Source organism: Arctopsyche grandis, chromosome 1 (assembly GCF_051622035.1).
Source record: "Arctopsyche grandis isolate Sample6627 chromosome 1, ASM5162203v2, whole genome shotgun sequence".
Classification (NCBI taxonomy): domain Eukaryota; kingdom Metazoa; phylum Arthropoda; class Insecta; order Trichoptera; family Hydropsychidae; genus Arctopsyche; species Arctopsyche grandis.
In genome coordinates this window covers 23,263,819-23,285,539 of record NC_135355.1, presented here as the reverse complement: position 1 = coordinate 23,285,539, position 21,721 = coordinate 23,263,819, and the positions used below count along the sequence as shown (strand labels likewise).

At 32.4% G+C, this 21,721-nt stretch overlaps 1 protein-coding gene across 1 annotated transcript in view; it reads right to left on the bottom strand.

The window, feature by feature from the left end:
• LOC143908988 (uncharacterized) overlaps positions 1-21,721 on the bottom strand; it is a 60,478-nt gene that overhangs the window by 26,008 nt on the left and 12,749 nt on the right. Inside the window, exon 4 of the mRNA XM_077426860.1 lies at positions 20,483-21,579. Within this exon, the coding sequence (XP_077282986.1) occupies positions 20,483-21,413 (931 nt within the window). The 5' untranslated portion in view covers positions 21,414-21,579. The remainder of the gene's footprint in view (positions 1-20,482; positions 21,580-21,721) is intronic.

Here is a 21,721-nt window from a genome sequence, read left to right as displayed (position 1 = left end):
AGGTCTGTGATTTGGAAAAAAAAGTTATACTGTAAAATAAAAAAAAAATCGAATAGCATTGTGTACAAGGAAAATCTTTACAGCGGTCGCTGGTAATTCGCAGACAAAAAATAAGTAAATTTAAACAATAATGATAATGCTGTCGTGACGACACGGTGTCGTGTCCGCTTTATCGACGACCATCGACATCGACGCTGGCTTTCTGTGATGATGACCAACTGAGAAACTGTTCGTCTGTGAAGATGTATAGGTACATACAATGGAGACCGCGACGAATTATCGAATGTAATCGCAACGAGTATTAGCATTGTGCTCGGCACGAACGGTTACAGTCCCGCAAGATAATCGAAAAGACATTGATATTAAATTAAATACAACGTAATACAAAAAAAGGTCACTCCGCAATAAATTATTTAACGATAAGGTAAGATTGATGGACACCAAGTATAATTACACAATACGACTATAAATATTGACGAGCATTGTAGTGCTACAAAACACACACTACAAAGCTCATTATGTCCAACATTAAAAAAAATATTTTTTTTAATATATTAGCATGTCATTGGAAAAATAATGTCCTTGAGTGTTGTTGTGTATGACAGACGCTCGAATTTCATTAGCGCTTCATGTATTAAGAAGCGATTGTATCCATTTGTAACCAGCAACATGGACTAGTGGTTAACATATCTTGTTATGGTTAATGTGTTTATGAGTTCGAGTCACACTGGTTGCTGCTGGCCAGACCTTGGTTAGTGACCAGGTCGGTCGTTTCCTATCAGAGTTTGCCAATTTTTGTGATTTTCATTGAAACGATTCCTGCAAAATTGGCTTTCCCTCCCCGTTTCTCTCGCAAAATCTTGAGTTATTATGTTATATCTCAAGGTTCGCCGGGTTTCTCTCCATACATGTCTCTGTGGATGATTGTTGTATAAAAATTCGTATTGTTTGTTGATCGTATTGTATACGATGTTTGCAATGCACTTTGCTATATTTGACGTGTATAATTTCGAATTATATATATACATAATTTGATGTGTTTCTTGATCTATATAGTACACTCGTCGTATTAGAGCGATCTGTAATGACGAGTGAACATAGATTAATTGTTATCGTTACATAAATGTTTGTATCTGGCGAATGCATCGACAAGCACGAAGATTTCATAATTTTAGAATTAACTTATTTAAAATTTCAATGTTGATTCCGATTTTTTTCTATTTCCAGTTCCGATTGCAATTTCAATTCCCGATTTCTTTTTCAGTTCCGATTCCCGATTTATATGTCAGTTCCGATTCCCGACTGTTCTTTCAGTTCCGACTCCCAATTCCTATTTCAGTTCTGATTCCCGGTTCCTATTTCAGTTGCGGGTCCAATTCCGATTCTTATTCCTATTCCGGTTCCGATTGCGATCCCGATTTCCGATTTCTATTTCAGGTCGGAAGTCAGTTCTGACTTCGGTTCCGACTTCTGTTCCGACTTCTGTTCCGACTATTACGATAATTACGATATCCTATTACGACGAAAATTGAGCCGTTATATTTGAAAATGGCATAAGTCCACTTTTCTTTATTTCGAGAAATATTTCGCAAAACATTAAATATAATGCTTAATAATATTAAAAAATACTGATGGCCTGTAATACGTTTATTCTGCTTTTCCGAGATTCTGGACATATCGAATTAAAATAATTGATAAATTGTGAATGAAGTCAAACATTAATAGTGTATTTGGAACTGAAAATTTGACTTTCAGATATAACGGCTCAATTGTTGTTGTTTGTTATTTTTATTTTACATGTAACTTTATTTAAATGCATGTATCAATTTTTTCCCAAAACTACCTATTGAACGTGGAGAACACGCGTAACTACATACATACATATGTAGTCTTTAACCAGAAGATACATATGTCAAAAGATTTTTTTTATATTAACCATGGTGCCATTACAGGTTTCTTCAAAGCGACACCTATGGCCAAAGTTGTACATATGTACTGTAGAGGTGACACGTAGTGGGTAGGTGGCAAATTTTATGAGAAATATTTTCAACAAATTGGCAAACTCTCATAGGAAACGGTTGACCTAGAATCACATACATACATACATATATCCAAGGTCTGACCAGCATCACCTGGCCAGGACTCGCACCCGTGACCCTTCAGCTGTTAGTATTATAAGCTAACCACTGAGTCATGTTGCTGGTTATTTGAAAGTGTACATGTTTTAACAGCAACAGAATTAATGCAATACGTGTCAACATGACTACCGGAAATCCAATAGTCGCATTTACATACATATAATTTGAATTGAAATTTGTAACTACGTGAAAATAAACTCAGTCCCAAGAATATATCATTGCTATGTAAGCTACTGATACGAAATACGTAGTGTCAATACATTTTTGTTTTAAAAATAACGATGTTTATTGGGAAATTCTGACAAATGAAGAATACGCATATTCACATATTCGCATATTTCATTGATAAAACGAAATAATGAGAGAGAAATGAATTGATAAAATAATACATATATAGTGATGAGCGTTTAATGCTAGCAACTGGGGGTTAAGAGTCTGATCCCTGATCCAGTGTTGCTGGCCAGACCTTGGATATATGTGACTGCAGGTCACCATTATTAAAATTTTATAATAATATTATAAATTTATATGTTAGTACATATTTACAAAGTTGGCCATAGGTGGCAATGACACGATGGTAAAATTATTTTTTAAATTAAATCTAATTTAAAAATTCTATACTAGCTGTAAAATGCGTATATATGTACATATGTACAATATGCAAATGAACTATTAATAGTTAAAGAATGCGTGGAATTCAATGAATATAAGTTGCACAAAATATGTTTGAATGGGAGATGATTGGCTAGGTCGATTTTAATGATATTATATCTATATTAATATTATAATTTTTAAATAACATACCTTTAACGGGAAATTTCATTACAAAAATCATTTCAAAACAATAAATATGAAGCACCAAGTCGCACATTTTACTTGCAACACTGTAGGTAAGCAACTAGCTTGAAATTCGTGTGTACATAGACTTTTAAGTTCACCTTTATTATATTTAAATAAAAATATAGAAGCTAATTGAACAATAGACGTACGAATAAAATAGTGATGATCACATAAGATAAGATGCGTCAAAAGGAACGTTTGTATTACATACAGATGTGACGTCAGTAAGTAATCCGAATAAAGGAACTGTTTCAACGTCAATGTAAATTTATGTGTTGATTCAACTATTTTTAATACAGATTATGTAGGCTGTGGTAACGATATCGAATAGCAGAAATGTAACGATCGAATCCTTTAATCCTGAACGCACATGGAAACTTGTCTTGACAATGTGTATAGTGCTTCATGTAAAATATATTGAACAACATTCACTTCTGCATTTAGACAGATAATGTGGAAAACGCGAAGAAAAATTGTGAAGGCTGATTTTTTTTGTTTTTAATGATTTTCTTTTAACTTTTTTCTGATTTCAGATCAACCAAATCATAATCAAAAGCAAGATTTGGTAATTTTGTGGTCACACCTTCCCTATATACATGCTGCAATTGTTTCGTTATAATGGAACGAAAATAAAATGGTGTATCTTAATTGTCTCTTTGAATATAAATTGGCATACATCGATTCTTATCTATAAACCTTGCCAATGCCTAATAAACCTGACAAACCTCGAAATATAAGTGTCTAATCCGACTAAAATATAATACAAAAAAAACAAAAACAAGAAACGCCCTTTAAATGTATAAGATAAGTAGGCTTTACACATCAGAGGTTCCAAAGCTACGATCCGCGGGTCAGAATGTAGCCTATTGCCCTCTACCTAAAAAATTATAGAAATATGTATTATTAATTTGTCAAGAAATTAGATGACGATCATTTCATAAAGAATTCAGACATATCCTGTTGCAGCGATCAAAAACCGACAAACGACACCTCATCTGACCAACTCTTACATACTTACCCAACGAATAGCTATAAGTTATGGATACAGCCAATTATTATCTTATTTGCCAGGTTTTCATCGAAGTAACTAACTGATGTGTAACTAACTCGATCAGCGGATGCTTTAAATTTGACACAATCAATAAAGTTTTGTTGGACATATGTATAAAAATCCGTTTATATCATCCAGCACTGCACGTCGGAACAACACTGTACAGAAAAGACTACTTCTATTCATACTATACAGCACCAACCGTTTTCGGCACGTTCATCCTTGTTTTGGACGAATGCAAGGTTTAATCAGCTTAAATATATATAACGAAGATAAGGAGCAAAATGTCTTGCGTTGTATCGGTCGAGTCAATATTGTCACAATATGACGTTTATGAAAATATTCACGTCCACATGGCAGCACTTTCGTTGGTACAGGTGCACTCACCACTTACAGGTGCATTTCCACAGTAGCCAAAGAAAACCCCAGTAGCCGGTATCATGTGTATCGCCTTCCTGATAATACATACATATATTGTTGTGTATGTTCGAAATATCAAAATCATTGCTAAAATTAGTGTTTCTAAGAGAAATACTTATCATCACGCAGGAAAAATGCAAAATTTCTAACTAGAGTGGTATTCCAACTATTGCAAGTGAATTTTATATGAATAACTTATATACATTTTAGTAAGTATGTATGTAGACTAAATGTGTAGTTGGAGAAAGAGAAAAACCAAGGTACATATGTAGGTAAAGTTAAAAATACATAAATAGCTTGATCAAATCTGATTTTATCTCGAAATGAGATAATTTATAAAGGATGTCAGTTCAGCATCCGTCCTGTCATATCATTAGAATAAACAGGAAACTTAGTTTTAACATATTTACAGACATAAGCGGATATCCTCCTTTTAAATGTGCACAATGCGTAAATTTAATCAAAATTTACCTACACATTTATTATATACGTATGTATACATGTGTACGTATGTACATGCATACATATATTAAGAGGGCGCAATCTGGAATCTGTAAATACGCATGTAAATGATTTCTAAAGTAGGTATTGATTTGTCGTCGCTTCTAAATTTCAATACGATGAATTGTCAAAAAAATGGGTCAATCGCATGCAATCTACAGTGGAAAAAAACACGTTTTTCGATGTCTATATTCAAAGCAGCCTTCATTCGACAATGCAAGGACTTTTGAATAAAAGAATGATAACTAATTACTATCGCCGTTTCCGCAATCGTGGGCGATAGATTTGAATATTGTTACACATTGTATTATCTCAACTATTTCATCGAAAAAAATCAGTGCATATATTGAAATTCAAATATATCCAGGTAGGCACTTAAAATAAAAGTAATAGTTTTATTTATTTTTAATAATATATTAAAAGGTTGAGAAATTCGCCCCCGCTCCAAAGCAATGTACAACACCCACCTGACTTTACCGAATGTGGAAAACCTACAAAATTTACGATAGGCACTCTCTATAACAATCGGAAAATCTAAAACTAGGGGGAAAATTAGTATAATTTCAAAATCTTATTGAATATATTTGGCAGTCAGCGCAAACCATATTCATCTAAAATTTGTATCAAATTATTAAAACTCCCATGACGGATACCTACATATATGTATATGTATGTATAATATGTACGTGCTCTGTGTAAAAATCGTGATTTGATTTCGTGACAAAATTTTGAAAGGTGTGCGACAGAATCATGCTAGAATCTCATAAGTAAGTTTATAGTCTGTTGAATTAGTGTAATACATTAGATAAATTTGGACTAAGCTTAATTACTGTTAATTTGAGATAAAAACAATCAACATTTTATTCCTTTCTATTCATGTCCACCACACACAAATAGTCAAAACCTCATATGTATGTATGTAATCCAGTAGTGTGCCGTATAAATCTCATTGTTTTTATTGGAAGCCTTACTTATGTGTGCTTAAGTAGGATAAGAGTATACGTGAGTGTACAAATTAACGGTAGCCGCAACACACAAATCCGAGATACCACAAGGTATCTTTAAGGTACGTGGATACATAGAGAGGTACGTGGCACGTGTTATTGCAAGCTTTTTTTTAGATTTAGTACGTCTAGCGTTTTTAGATTTTTAGAAAAAAAAAACAATGCTAGACGTACGCTAAATCTGTACTGCAGCGTCCCTTCGCAAGCCTCACCCCTGAAGTATTTTCGGTGATATTTTATCCTTGTATTGACACAGAGTTAACGGTGATTCCTATATTTGAAAAAATGTATGAGGAATTTGTTTAAATAACGAGATCGTACGATTTAATAACGGCATGAAGATACGCCTCTCACTGTCGGAGTTCACGCACGCGTCACGTGCCACACTTTTGAGACTGTTTTTACTACGATACTTATATATGTAAATATGTATGTATGTTAAAGCCGAAGTGACTTTTCAGTTGAAATATATTCCGATTAGCGTTTTAAGTCATTAATATTCGAATAAAGTTCAACTAGTAAATTATATCTCTACAAGTGTGTCAGTTGTGATATAACAGTTCTGATGTTTTTACGAATGCTTTAGAACTCAATAATCGTTAATATTTGCAAGATATTACGAATAAAGGTAATGAGTACGGTTATACTGAACAAAAATGTGACTTTTCAACTCAATTTACTAGTCGAATGGCGTTTTCACGAAAACCAAACTTCTTTATTTTACCTGGTACCAACTTATAGTTTAACTGTATTTTCAGTCGTAATATAATTCGCCATATGAATCAACTTATTTAAACCAGTCAAAATATATAATATACAACTGAAAATACACCTCAATTATAACGGTAGTTGGTATTAGATTAGATGGAATATATTCCAACTGAAATATATTGCAACTAGAGGATACACTTCAACTGTAACATATACAATAGATGAGTAGAGCATTAATGACACTTAGTGAGTCAGTATGCAGTATTTGTTGCGTCAAAGTTTCGTTATTCCAGTGCTATTTGCAAAACGAATCTACATGACAGTGTTGACAACGATGAAATAATCAAATCTTTGTAAAATATTTATTTTCCTAAGCTGGAGGTTTTCCTGGGCTTGGAACCTTGCTACAGTTTCAGGCAATGTCAGCAAAAGCATACCAACCCAAATGTTTGGATATAATTATTTTAAATTATACTGTTTTATAAAATTTAATACAATGAGGATTAATTTTACCTTGAACTTTATTTGAAAGAAAGGCTTTTAAATTGATAAGTTCATTGCTAATAAATATGTGATTTTTAATTCGCGGTGAGCTTAATTTGAAGATCGGCTCATTCCAGTAGATTGTTTACAAAATCTAAGATATTTTTTTTAGGAATATAATTGTACGTTATCAGCTAGAATCTTCCAGTGATATATTGAAAAAAGTTTGCCATGTTACAGAAGATTTCGCAGCGTCATATAGCACAAGATTTAAATTGTGGTTGCCACAGGGTAGCGTTAATAAATATAGAACGGAATGCGCATTCACTCAATGAATAGAATTTGCCGAGTACAAATGTTTGAGTTTAGAAAGTAAAGGTGCCTTTGGCGCTCTAATCTGAAATTTTGTAGGGCCTTTGGCGCTCTAATTTTAAAGCACCTTTGGCGCATCGAATGGCGCCCTTGGACGCCGCCCGACCCTCCCCCCCCTAAAACCGGCACTGTACATATGTATCAATGTAATATTGTGTATACATATGTATAGCAGTGACATGCCGTGAAAATCTCTCTCCTGTTTCTGTCGCAGGCCACTGATGCATATGTATGCATACATGCACGATTTGAGTCGATGTAACATACCTGTGTATAACGTTAGCGCAGCGTTTCGAGCTGGCTCCGAAAGGAGTCAAGAAGTCGTGAAGGCAAAGAGCACAAAAGGGTTTCGCAACAGTTTCGAAGGCATGATTCACTCGGATCTGCCTACAATAGTCGAATGGTGAGGTGCGTTGACCCGGCGAGTTACGGCTCTCTGGCGCACCTGGCCGCCCGTGTAAACAAAGCACCGGCCGTGAATGACAATAAACCCAACGGACCACGTTGGTATATCCCTCGTCTCAAAACTGAACGCTATGCACTCTGGCAAGACGTGCTTCAACGAGATTCTCGTTCGAAGGTGACGCACGGTGACAAAATGCCAAATGTCATACATCATTTAAATGAGCTTTTTGTTGAGATAAGTTCTAAACAAGAGCTTGCCTGGCCTGGAATAGTGAGTACTCTTAAAATCAGAGCTATGGAGTAGAATAATAAAAAACGTAAAGGAGGTATGTAAAAAGGAGTCGGCAATAAGGTTGCGAGAAGAATAAAACACGAATCCAACTCCAACTCTATGTAAAACTTAAGTTTTTCCGAATTTTTTTCAGTTTTTGAAAGTGAATCATTGACTTTTAATTAAGTTTTTTTCTTTCAATTTTTTTTTAATATTTTTTATTTGCTGATGTACATACAAGAAAATAATAAACGTATTTGGAAAATATCAGTCTTCTCCTCAATAGTCTGTTTTGAACGAAATTAATTTTAACATTAATGCCCGATTCACCAGGTGTAGAAATCTGTTCTATACATCAATTTGTCATAACTAGACTACGGATAGAGAGCGTGCTTTTCCCAGAATCCCAAACCAGGGCGGTTTGGCTCTATTTACAAAGCTAGAGTGCAAAAAAAAGGTTCGGCGAACCTTAAACAAAGCATTTACAACAATTGAACAATAAATCCTTACGCTACCTTTTTCCTACCTATACCCATTCTACTGTTTCCGACATTTTAAAAATCCTTTCTTTTGACAATCTTTCTGTCAGGCGACGACATACTGATGCTATATTCTTCTTTAAGCTCATAAATGGTTTCCTTGATTGTTCTGATTTACTGAATAAGGTTAATTTCAGAATCCCAGTTCGGTACTCTAGACGCGTTGCACTCTTTTCACTTGATCCTTTCAATACTAATTCCCAAAAATATTTTTATCTGCAGCGCGTTTATCGTATGTTTAACGGAGAGCTGAATGAGGTTGATCTATTTGGTATTTCCCTACATCAATTCAGGTCTAACATCAAGACAATCTTGACCGATTGATTCATTTCTTCTCCTATTCTATTTTTCCAATATTTCCATTATTTTTATACTTTAGTTTAGTTATGTAATGTGCTATTTAATCATACTATAGCTTTCATTCTTTTCCTTTCATTTGTTTATTTTGCATTTACCTTTTTCATTTGTTTTATATTTGTAAATTTCAATTTCTTCTTATATTCTATTTTATAACCTTTTCCAAATATTTTAATACTATAGTTTAATTATGCAATGTTTTACATATTTTGTCATGCCTTTATTCTTTACTTTTTAATTTGTTTTCCTTATATTTATCTTTTTCATTTTTGTAAAAATCTATTATTGGACTCGGATGTTACATATATTATTTATTTACTATTTGTTTTTTTATACATATCTATGTACATCCTGTCTGTTGATTTTTCAATTAATAAAATAAATAAATAAATAAACGGCGCGCTTTGGGTCTTGAGTCTAGTCATAACCAACACTTCATTTAGGGCTTGGAGCATCCGCTCTAAAATCGCCAGATTAACAGAACGCCAGCTTTAAACGTAATTCTCGTTTTCTCGAATGATAGATTGCACATCAGATGACGAGTAACCTTTCGATGTGCACAGATACAATTATTAAAAATGAGTTGGATCTTTCTGGCGAGTTTAATAAGGCAAGATTCGGAACTTATCGAATCTTGGCTTATTAAACTCGCCTGAAAGATCCAACTCAATGTTAATAATTACCATTTTAATAATTGCATCTGTGCACATCGAAAGGTTACCCGTCATCTGATGTGCAATCTATCATTCGAGAAGATGAGAATTGCATTTAAAGCAGCCGTCCGTTAATCTGTCGTTCAATTTGTCTGGCGATTTTAGAGCGGATGCACCGCATCCCTTCATTTAATAGTACAATCGCACGTATATGCCGTCTTTACGATAGTGTGGATGATTGTACCGACCTTTTGCTGACTCTTTCAGTACTTTTAGGGCTAAGGTGAAGAAGCAAATCTGTGGTTGATTTGCTTCTTCATTCATTTTTTTTGTAATTTTTCTTTTTTGTTTGCTTTATATTACCATGTGGTGCTCACTGTACATGGAATATAATATTTTCATTTATATTTTTATATTTTTTGTCTCACTGTACTGCTTCTTTTTTATATTTTATTCTGTATGTGTGCCAATTTAAATAAAATAAAATTTGGTCTAAAGCCTAGACCGCACTAGGTGGTACTGCACTGTAGGGAAACAGCGCGGTCAAATATTGTTTGTATAAAATTGTATGAGTTAGAATGCACTACGAGTGGCGCGACACAGCGCGTCAAAATTGCCTTTTGTACCGATTCTGATGAGCTGCGCTGCGTCGCTGCAGCCCAGTGACGCCTAGTGCGGTCAAACCTTAAACACGAGAAAAAGACAATGATCTGCATACATACTTTTGGTATTGAGGAGTCACTCTAGGCTAGTAATTCAATATTCATATACATATATACGGGTCTATTTTGAAAAGTGGAAAGTCAAAATATCGAAAACCAAATTCAGGAAATGTATCATCGAAGTGCATATGTACAAAGAACTATCGACGACCAAAGAATTTGGCTTTTCAAAGGAAGAGCCTATATAATTTTCCGATTTGCACACTAGAAGCGTATATACATACATATGTAGAGATCTTCCCGTGGTCCTGATATCTACATACATATGTAGGTATACCGGTATACGTAATTCAACATTCAAAATTTCCCAAATAACCCAGGGTGGTGCGATGCCTTTAATATTTTACAGCAAAGCTTTACAAAGAAATTCATTGACTACTACACAACATTACCAACTTGTATTAATTTATATGGAAGTATCCTTTTCGAGAAGTACCATCTGCTGCTATATTGTCTAAATTTAAATTGTGCCTAGTTTTGAACTTTTACGTCTCATTATAACTATATTAGATACGGTTGGCAATAAATTGTTTCATATATGGTCGATGGACAGACAGACGGACACTTCACCGTATGAGTTTGGTGTGTTGTATGCACTTGGTGGGTTTCCCTTTTTAACTGGTCTCAGGTTTCGTTTAGGAAGTGAAACCATTTAAGGCGAGATTAGCATACGAGCACCCTGGAGCCGAGTCCTTTATTGGCTAACATAAAGGAAATCCAACCGGTAGGATAGAGCCGGTTTCTAAGTTCGGCCACCTCCAGTATCGTTTTGCTACTCGGTCGAACTTGAATCCAATATTGTATGTACATACATACATACATACATACATATTTATGTACATAATTTATGCCAATTCAATTTCCGAAACAACAATTTATAATATTCATATATTGATTTTGCGTGAAATTAATACAATTGGGATTGTGTTTGTGACGTATTCTGAATAACACCTGTATTTGCTATACGTATGCATATGATGGTGTACTCTAATGACGTAACAATTGATTAACACAAAACGTTAGCAAATTGTAAGGTGATAACAAGGCAGTAAAAATAATGTCGATTATATTAGTGTACGAATTCAAATATAGAATAATAATCAAATAATTCGTAGAAAGTTAAAAATGAATCTATATGTAAATATCGCCATGTGTATAAATTTGGTAAAATTTTACGGAGCATGGAAAATGCCAGTAAAGAAAGAAAAAATTGAAAATTTCACTTCATGAATATACGTGCGGAATACTGACGAAATTAAATGAGGCATCAATAGGTTTAGATAATAATGGTAATAATTAGATACATATTTTTCTCAAAGGGAAAAATATGAATATCAACCGTAAAGATATTAAAGTTGAAGAAAAAAAACTGGTCACGTTTTTCTTCATATTCTTACTCGAATGCATTCAGCAAAAGAATACTCTAAAGTTCGCTGGACTAACCCGGATGTAGAATGCGAAAAGAGAAATAGCAATATTTAGACTTGAAGGTAGAACGAGATAGATTTAATATATTCGCAAATTTAGTTATCAACAGAGACTGTAAAGCAGAGAATTGATCTGCATATAAAATAAAGTACGGTATATAATGAACGATTGATTATAATGAATGATTTGCACATAAAATGTCTAAAAATATGTTTAAATAATAATTTTATAAAATAAAATAATATGCAATGTAATAGCATTAGAGACATCTATTGAATATTGCAAAATTTAAAAAGGAAAAACCAATTTGAAAGTTGTCTGTAAGTAAATGAAAGTCCATATAATATAAAATCAATAAAAAATAAGTATAGAATAATTGCAATAGAAAAATTAAATGAAATTGAATTAAATGCTGAAAATTTAAATATTTTAAATGTCATTATTATCGCGCCACTGCGGCATAAGTTTACACTTAATTTGCAATAGGAATCTAACTTACCGACTTGAAATACATAGGCGAAAAATGAAGGAAAATAGCTAATTTTCAAAATAATAAATTCAATAGCTACTATAATTTTTAACTCAAAATCATGAATTCATATTATGTACAATATAAAAAACATTAAGAATTAAAACAATGTATTTTTAGTCGTTAAACAAAACTTTTAGATAGTCGATTTCAAAAGCATGTACATATGTATCAAATAATCCAATTTAAGCTAAACATTCATATGACCCCGTTATATGTGATAAGTCCACTTATCTTAATTCCGAAAAATATTTCGCAAAACATTGAATATAATGTTGCATTTAACAATATTTAAAAATACTAGTGGCCTCTTATACATTTATTCTATTTTTTCCGATCTTCTGGACATATCGAAATACAAAAAGTGATAACTTGTGAATTTGTGAATTAAGTCAGAAATAGTGTTTTTGGGACCGAAAATTGGACCTCCGCCACTTTCAAATATAATGGCTCATATGTCAATGATTTTGTTGTAGCCCAGAAAAGGCATTATAAGTTTATACACATGTGTGTAAGTATTTAAGAACTTTTTCACTTTTTGGTTCGGTGATTATTCCACAAAAAGCGATCTCGCGCACGTCACTAAAATCTTGATCATGGAACGTCTGGCACCCAAAAACTCCATCAAACTTCATCACGCGAAATATTGTACTAACGAGAACTCGAGTGCCAGATATTCCATAATCACGATGTTTGTGACAACGATTGTCGTGCGCGCGATCGCAATTTGCGAAATAGTCCATTTACCATTTGTCAATTTGTTTAAATAATACTATTCCATATTATTCTTTGTTTTCCTTATATTTATCTTTTTCATTTTTGTAAAAATCTATTATTGGACTCGGATGTTACATATATTATTTATTTACTTTTTGTTTTTTTTATACCTATCTCTGTACATCCTGTCTGTTGATTTTTCAATTAATAAAATAAATAAATAAATAAATAATAACTATTATACTTATTACAATTGTGCACTTATATAACAATTATTTATTTTGCCAAAAATAATTTAATTTTAATTACATTGATTACAGATTATTATTTTTACATTAGCACTTGCCTAGTGCCAAAGTGTTTGAACAACATAATAAAACAATTAAAACTAGCAAACGAAGTCAAAAACGATCACTCATGGTCGAATGCAGCCTCCAAAATTATGGACAAAGAAATATTCAAGGGTATTGGTATTATATTTTATAGTTCTAAATTATATTGTGCAATTGTAATGTATCTAACTACATATGTAGTTACTGGGTATCAATAAACAATTGTAAATTACTTCAATACTGACCGTAATTCTAAAAGTAAAAGTGACAAGAGTAAGAAATTATTACGAACTGAAGTGTATGCTCATTGGACGGTTAATGAACCAATGAAAAATATATCAAATCGATTATAACAAATCCGTCAAAGTCATAATTACACTCACTAGTCATTATGGAGTGACTACACTGTACAATCACAGCTCAAAATGATTGAATTCATTATGAATATGAAGTAGAAGTGTGAAATTCATAAGTTGCAAATTTTTAAAAATATATAATGACAGGTTTCATTTTGCACAAATTATACAGAGCAAAAGACGTATGAAATATAACCAAACAAATGGCCATTCGATATTGGTGAAATATTTCACGGCAGAATGCATTTGTGCAAACACTGGGTGAAGTTGCAAATTGGCATATACATACATAGCATGTACCTAATCCAGATATGTACATACATGTTAATTGGTCAACTTACACATCTTGACACGAATGAAGCAAATCTAGTCCCACACTATTCAGCGTGACATGCAAAGCAGTCTTATCAAACGTTAAGATTGAATTTTTACGACCCACACATAAACCAAAGTTCTGATTCATTATGTTGATTGATTGTGTTGACAGAAATTGACATCGACTATCTAAAAGTTTTGTTATGTATAGGTATATACATATGTACATAGTTTTAATTTTTAGAATCAATTATCTCCCAAACCGCATAATATGTATATTTGTATTTTTTTTTAAATATTTTTACCTCAACCAGGAGTGCTACTTTTACTCTAGAAAATCAAAGCTTTTTGAGTTTTTCTGACAAACCTTTCCGCGTATTAAACTGAAATTTTCATATCTATGTAGAAGTTATATTTTTATACATGCATATATATATAAAAACCAGCAGAATAGACCCTCGGTTAGCATATAATGTTTTGAACAGAGTGGTCACGGGATCAAAATCTATTATGACCTTGGATTTGTGACTCCAGGTCGATCGTTTCCTTTTTTTCGCTTTTTATGTATTGAACATAAAATTACGGTCAATTGAAAAATTTAAACACACATACATATCAGTGGCGTGCGGTGGAAATTTCTGTTTCTATCGCACAGCTTTATTTACATTTGCGCGAGTAAGATACAAGAGGATGCTGTGACGTCATACCGCATCCTCTTGTGTCCTGCTCGCACACACGTAAGTAGGGCTGTGCGACAAAAACATGGAGAATTTGACCGCACGCCACTGTTACATATCTAAAAAGTATCTGTTGCATGATCTTCGAGTTTTTTTTTATATCTGTTTTCAATAACTTTGGATGACAAAGTATATTAATAAAATAAATGGATACTTCAACGGTTTATTTCGCACATGACAATCGTTGTCACGAAAATCGCGAATACGGAATATCTGGTATTCAACATCTCGTTAGTGTCATAGTTCGCGCGTTCAATTTTCGATGGATGGAATTTTCGAGTGCCAGATATTCCGCGATCGACATTTTAGTGTAGTTAAATAGTCACCGAACCAGTCATAGAATGGATCTCACATCTCGGGGTACTCGGGACTATTTAAATGGAAATTTTCAGTTCAATGTTACATATACATATGTACATATGTATATACATAAATCAATTTCGAATAAAATTTGTATCCTGGATATCACTTATCTGAAATTTCATTCCCGACCACTTCAAAATGATTTGCTACCCTGGTTATACATACATAATGTAATGAACTATAAAACATAATGTAATGAACTATAGAGCCATCTGTCAACTATCAACTATTCCAAAACTTTTTGAAAGTTTAGTATTAGACGAATTTATTCCTTTCATTAATAACATTATTATTCCACAACAACATGGTTTTACTTCTGGTAGATCTACCTTATCCAATTTATTATTATATGAAAATTTTATTTCTAGTGCCTTATCTGTTAAATTGCAAGTTGACTCAATTTACACTGATTTCAGTAAAGCATTTGACAAAGTTGATATTGAGATTTTATTATATAAACTAAACAGTATCGGAATCAGCGGTGTATTACTAAACTGGTTTCGGAGCTATTTGTCCAATAGATCATTATTAGTTAAAATCGGCCATTCTAAATCTTACTCCTTTAATCCCACTAGTGGCGTTCCCCAAGGATCTCACATGGGACCAGTCCTATTCAATATTTTTATAAATGATATTATAAATATATTTAATGATGTTAAAGTGCTCTTATTTGCAGACGATTTAAAAATATTTAAATGTATAAAAGACACTAACGATTGTGCTACTTTACAAACTAATTTAAACTCATTAAACGATTGGTGTTCTTTTAATAAATTATATTTAAACATTAAGAAGTGTTCTGTTGTCAGGTTCAGTAGGTCAAATAACAAAATTATTTATAATTATCATATAAATAATGAATCATTACCATCATCATCGCTAATTAAAGATCTAGGAGTTATTTTTGATGACAAATTAACTTTTAATTCTCATATAAATTGTATCACAAAAAATGCCATCAAAACACTTGGTTTCTTAATAAGAAATAGTACTCACTTCAAAAATGTAAATACGATTAAAATTTTATACACCACTCTGGTCAGAAACCAATTAGAGTACAATTCTACCATTTGGTCTCCTTATTTAATGAAACAAATTAACATAATAGAGTCAGTGCAAATAAAGTTCATTAGATTCATCAAATTTAAATTTTTTAAAAGTCATAATCATTACGTCAGTAACGTTATTATTTATAGGAAACTTAATTTGCTAAAATTATATGACAGAAGGAAAATTAACGATATTTCAGTTCTGTGTGGTCTTCTTAATGGCACTATTAAATGCTCTGACTTGGTGAGTTTAGTGTGCTTCCATGTGCCGGGTAGATCAATTAGATGTAACCATCTTTTTGATATGCCCAGGTTTACCACTAATTACTCATTGAACTCAGCTATGTTGAGACTGCACAGAGTTGGAAACGAATTGTCCATGGTCGATTTATTCATTGTTAGTAAATATAACATGAAATCTATTTTATTTAAATATTTTTTTAATATAATTTAATTTATTTTGTAGTATATGAATGTATGTGTATTTTTCTTTTATATTTCATTTTAATTTTTTTTTTCTTTTTCTTTCTCTATTTCCAACATGTAAAATGGTCAATTTTTTCTTGACCGTAAAATAAAATAAATAAATAAATAAATATATAATTAAAATATTTAGAATATAAAATATGGACGAGTGGATAAATCCGTAACTATAATATAGGTAGTTCCAACGTTGTCTTGTGGCATAAAGACCGTAACAAACTTTCATCGGATTTGATTCATATATAGCGTGACTGGTCAAAAAGTTGTGTGTTAAAAACACTGGAACTTCTTAGCTAATGGAGTCGAATCTCACGCGAATTTCAAAAGTTCGTTAACTTAGCCTTAAAATTCAGAAATTCATTCTAAGCGACCAAGTTTAAACACTCAACTGCTAAACACGCACAGTCAGTTTTATATATTTTTACTGTTAGAAGAATTGAATTCTACACAACGTTTACGTTAAGCTTATATAACAACTGGAACAGAAAAATGAAAATCCAGTAGATTCAAAAGCGATTACTGGTTACTGATTTTGTGCACTCAATGTTATTTATTAATGGCGTCGTTTTCCACGCCCAAATTGATTCAAAATACGCCTGTTCTCTGATTTGTCATGTCAATACAATTATTGTTTGACGAAACACATGTACAATTGGTGCATTACAACAGATGCGAACGAGATAAATAGCAGATTTTTTTTAATTGCGTCAAACGTGAGTAGGCAAAGTGACACGAAATGTATGACAAATGATTTTACAATTTTCAATGCAAACATTTTTTTTGCCCACTCACAATAGATTTAATAAGTTGATGTAAAGGAACGATTAAAAAAGTAATCAAATACTTCTTGTTCGATTTTTAAAAATACCCACTGAAAGCATAATATATCAGGTCAGGTTGATATGTATCGTTTGTTATTAGGGCTATATGGATTTTACGTTTTACGTATACATATGTATGTATGTACATATGTATGTATATACACAGTACTCGGTAGTGACATAAATGCCCACGCAAACAAAAACAAAATCCTTGAATTTACATACATATAAAGAGAGAAATAAAAAGTCACACAAACGCGAAATCAGTAAATGCATACATTGTATACGGTTCTAGATTTTAGTCATTCAAATTAATTTAATGAAATTGCATTGTTTGAAATTGAATAGGTACTGAAATAAAATGAATAGATGTATTTTTCAAAATGAAGTTGCAGAAAGACCACAAATTGTATCCGAATACCAATTTTGTGGGTATTCAAAAACCGGAATTTTAATTATTGTCTTCGTAATAAAATTCTTACAAAATGAATATTAGTTACTGATAAAACAGTTCTCCTCAAAGCTTTTTATCGTCTTTTATATGGTTTTGTTAAATTAAATTGACGATGTTGTATATTTTACAGTCGAAGCGTTTAGTCCGGCTCGGTTCGTTCATGAATATACTAGTTTGTTCATTTATTAACAACATATAGTTTCAGTTTAAGTGCTAACAGTCAAAACTTCCACCATATGTCGTATGAAACTTTTAGCTGTCAAAGCATTTAAGCTGTTAAAAAGCAAAAAAATATATTCAAAATGAGTAACCTATGGAATACTTCTTGTTTTCGCTGATTTTTTAAATAGTACCTAGGGTACGAAGATGGAATAAACGATTGAGAATACTTATTCCTAATTCATAATATGATAACTTATACCTAATAGTTTATGCATGAACAAACTAGTACGTTTGTCAATTTGTTTTTTGTGTACAATGTAACTGAATAGATTGGTTCGAATAGTGTGCGTAGGACAACTGAGCGTATGTATGTATACAATGAAGAAACCGCATCAAAGTCTCAAAAATACTGTATACATACATATGTGAACAAGGATTATCGATCAATTTTTGACCTACTCATATCCAGCCAATATTATATCAAAATTTGAATTGATCCTTCCCCATAAAAATGTATGTACAATGTATTCGAATTGTTAGCGAGAGTAAATACATACGTATATACATATATTAGAAAACGGTTTATGTTACCTTGAATACCATATCAATTAATTAACATTCAATACTCGCAATATATGTGTGTATATAATGTATTTTTAATAGTTGAGAGATGAAAAATTAAACATATATATAAAAAAATAAAAAGTAATCTGTGTGTGTGTGTGTGTGTTTAATGCTAGCCGAACATAATTAATGAATCGATGAAAAGCCTAAACTTTGTATAAATTCGTCGAGACTTGCGACGGTGTCGAACTGGTGAACTCTCGAACACAAATATCCTCTTATAGGTATATCTGAGTTTGGCGAGCTAACCGATTACGTCATCGTCCAATTTTGAAATCGTTCCTTTTTTTAAACATTAATTGAAAATTTTTCGTTCTCGCCATATAAAAATTCGTAATTATAATAATTTTATTTAGCAAGGTTTTGAAAAATTTTTTTGTTTTCATCTTAAACAATTAAATATTATACATATTTTTAATTGAAATTAATTTATATTTTAACGATGTTTGAAAAATAAAATGAATTCCGGATCGCGGGATCGCGAGGTAAGTTCGAGACCGTTCGACTATAGTCTCGATCGATAAAATGCTTTAAATACCACAATTTAATTGCAATATATATGTATATATATATATATATATATATATATATATATATATATATATATATATATATATATATACATATATATGTAATTTATAATATTCAAGGTTGCGAGGTCAATGACCGAGGTTTGTTTACATATAATTGTGGGTATTGGGTTTTGTAAATTAAACATACATTTTTGCTTACGTCACGCGATGTAAAAATACGTACTTTTCATAGATTCCCGATTTCTGTTTCAGTTCCGATTCCCATTAATTATTACTATTCTTATTGTAACTTTATTTTAAATCATCAATCAATCCAAAAGCAGCCGTTGAAATTTCAACGCGCACAAAACTAGTTTACATATAAATACGTATTTGAAAACAGTCTTTTATTTTTAAGTTGTTAGTTTAATGTGTAATCTTAAAATTTAAATTCTAATACAATATCAATATTATCGCGACGCCCCTGACTGAAGCTTAAAAGTCCATCATTTTGACAAACAGCAACTAAGAAAGATTTTTTAGTATCAGTATGTACATATATATGTATGTATGTACATATATACAAATTGAAAACGTCCCAATAATTAAATTTATTGAATATGCACAAAATAGCACTTTGCATAATGGAGCAAGGAATACTACATATACGTACTTCATTACTTATTAAATACATGTGCTTTCAAAGCTAATTTGCTAATAACAGCCATCAAAATTAATTACCCTAATGTGCACCAAAGAATATTCAAAAATAGCTATGAACTTACACAGAAACAAATGTACATACATACATACATACATAAGTATGTAAAATAATTAAATATCTTGCATAGGTACATCGTCTATAAAAAAAACATGTGTCATATTCCGCTGACGCACGTTAACAAGCGAATCGATTGAAATTTGCATGTTTACAATAATTTTTGTCGAATGCGACATTATAATTGTGGGTTTGACAGCCGATTTCGCAAATCTCACCAAACGACAATCGCTTTCTGTATTTTCGAAACGAAATTGATACGCGAAGGCCGATTTTGCGGTGGTTTTGCACCCACCTCCTCGAGACATTCAAATCGCTTAAGTATCAATATTGATGAATGTGTGTAGGTTCTTACCGATATCTGGAACACGTCTTCTCCTTTTAACTGGTATTCTCTTAACGGATGTGCCAGGAAGGCTACCCAGCTCGTTGCCAACATCTTGAGAGATGTGCTGCCTCGCGAATTTGATCATGGGTTCCCGAGACTGCTCCTGGAAAATCCTGGTAAACTCGGAAGTTAAGTAGCCAGGTTTCAGGGTAGAGACAGCCGTCAACTGTTCCGTGAAGGATTGGATGCCTTCCTTGAACCGAGCTTGGATTTCTTCGTTGAGCTTCTCGATAGCATCCTTGTGCTGAAATGTGGTGTTTTTCACGTCTTGATTCTGGGGTTTGATTTCTTCTTCGTTGGGTTGTACACTGATTTTTATTTGATCTGAAGACACGACCACTTCGGGCGTGTCTGAATTTTTAATATCACTAGACACATTTTCTAGGGCACTATTTATAATATCACAATTATTGCTTACTATAGAACTTTTATTCGATTTCGATACGGAATTGACTATTTTTCCGTTTTGTTTGTGTTTCTTCTTATTCGCAACCTGATCCTTCGACGTTGGATCGTTACTTTCGCATTCATTTTCGTTAATTTCGTTTCGTTCACTAGAATTTGTTCTCGGTTGGAGTCTAATATCTTGAGTGGATTTACTTTTATTGTATATTGTCTCTTTTTTAGTTTCGTCTTTGAAAGGTAAACTATCAGTGGAGGGATGTGAATGTGTTCTTTTAAGACTACTCTTTCTGGTGTGCTTAGTTTTCACCGAACCTTCCGACAATGACCTCTTGCACTCAGGTTTGTTAGATGCAGCAGGTATTCCATTTCCATTTGTAAGTGGTTGAGATGAAACTATTGAATTCGACGGAGAAAGCGATTTTTTCCTTGAATTCCTTCTCTTGTTCGCTTTTTTAGATTTAGTGGGAGTATGCTCCTTACTGGCGTTCTGCATATTGAATCCGGTATCCTACATAAACATGATGCCGATACCAAAATAATCAACATTTAAGATGCAGCTTTTTCAGATAAAGCACGTCTCATTAAATGCATTTCATTCCGCATCCACTCATGTAAACTTCGCATTTCCGGCAACCAGGAGTCGTTTCGAATTAGTTAATCTGAAAAAAAAATTAATTATTTAATAAATTTATATATATTATTTAAAACACAAATATAGACTTTATATAAAATGTGAGTATAAATTTCACGCTAGAAAACCTCATGAACTCAATGCTTACACTTGAATAATATGTACATAAT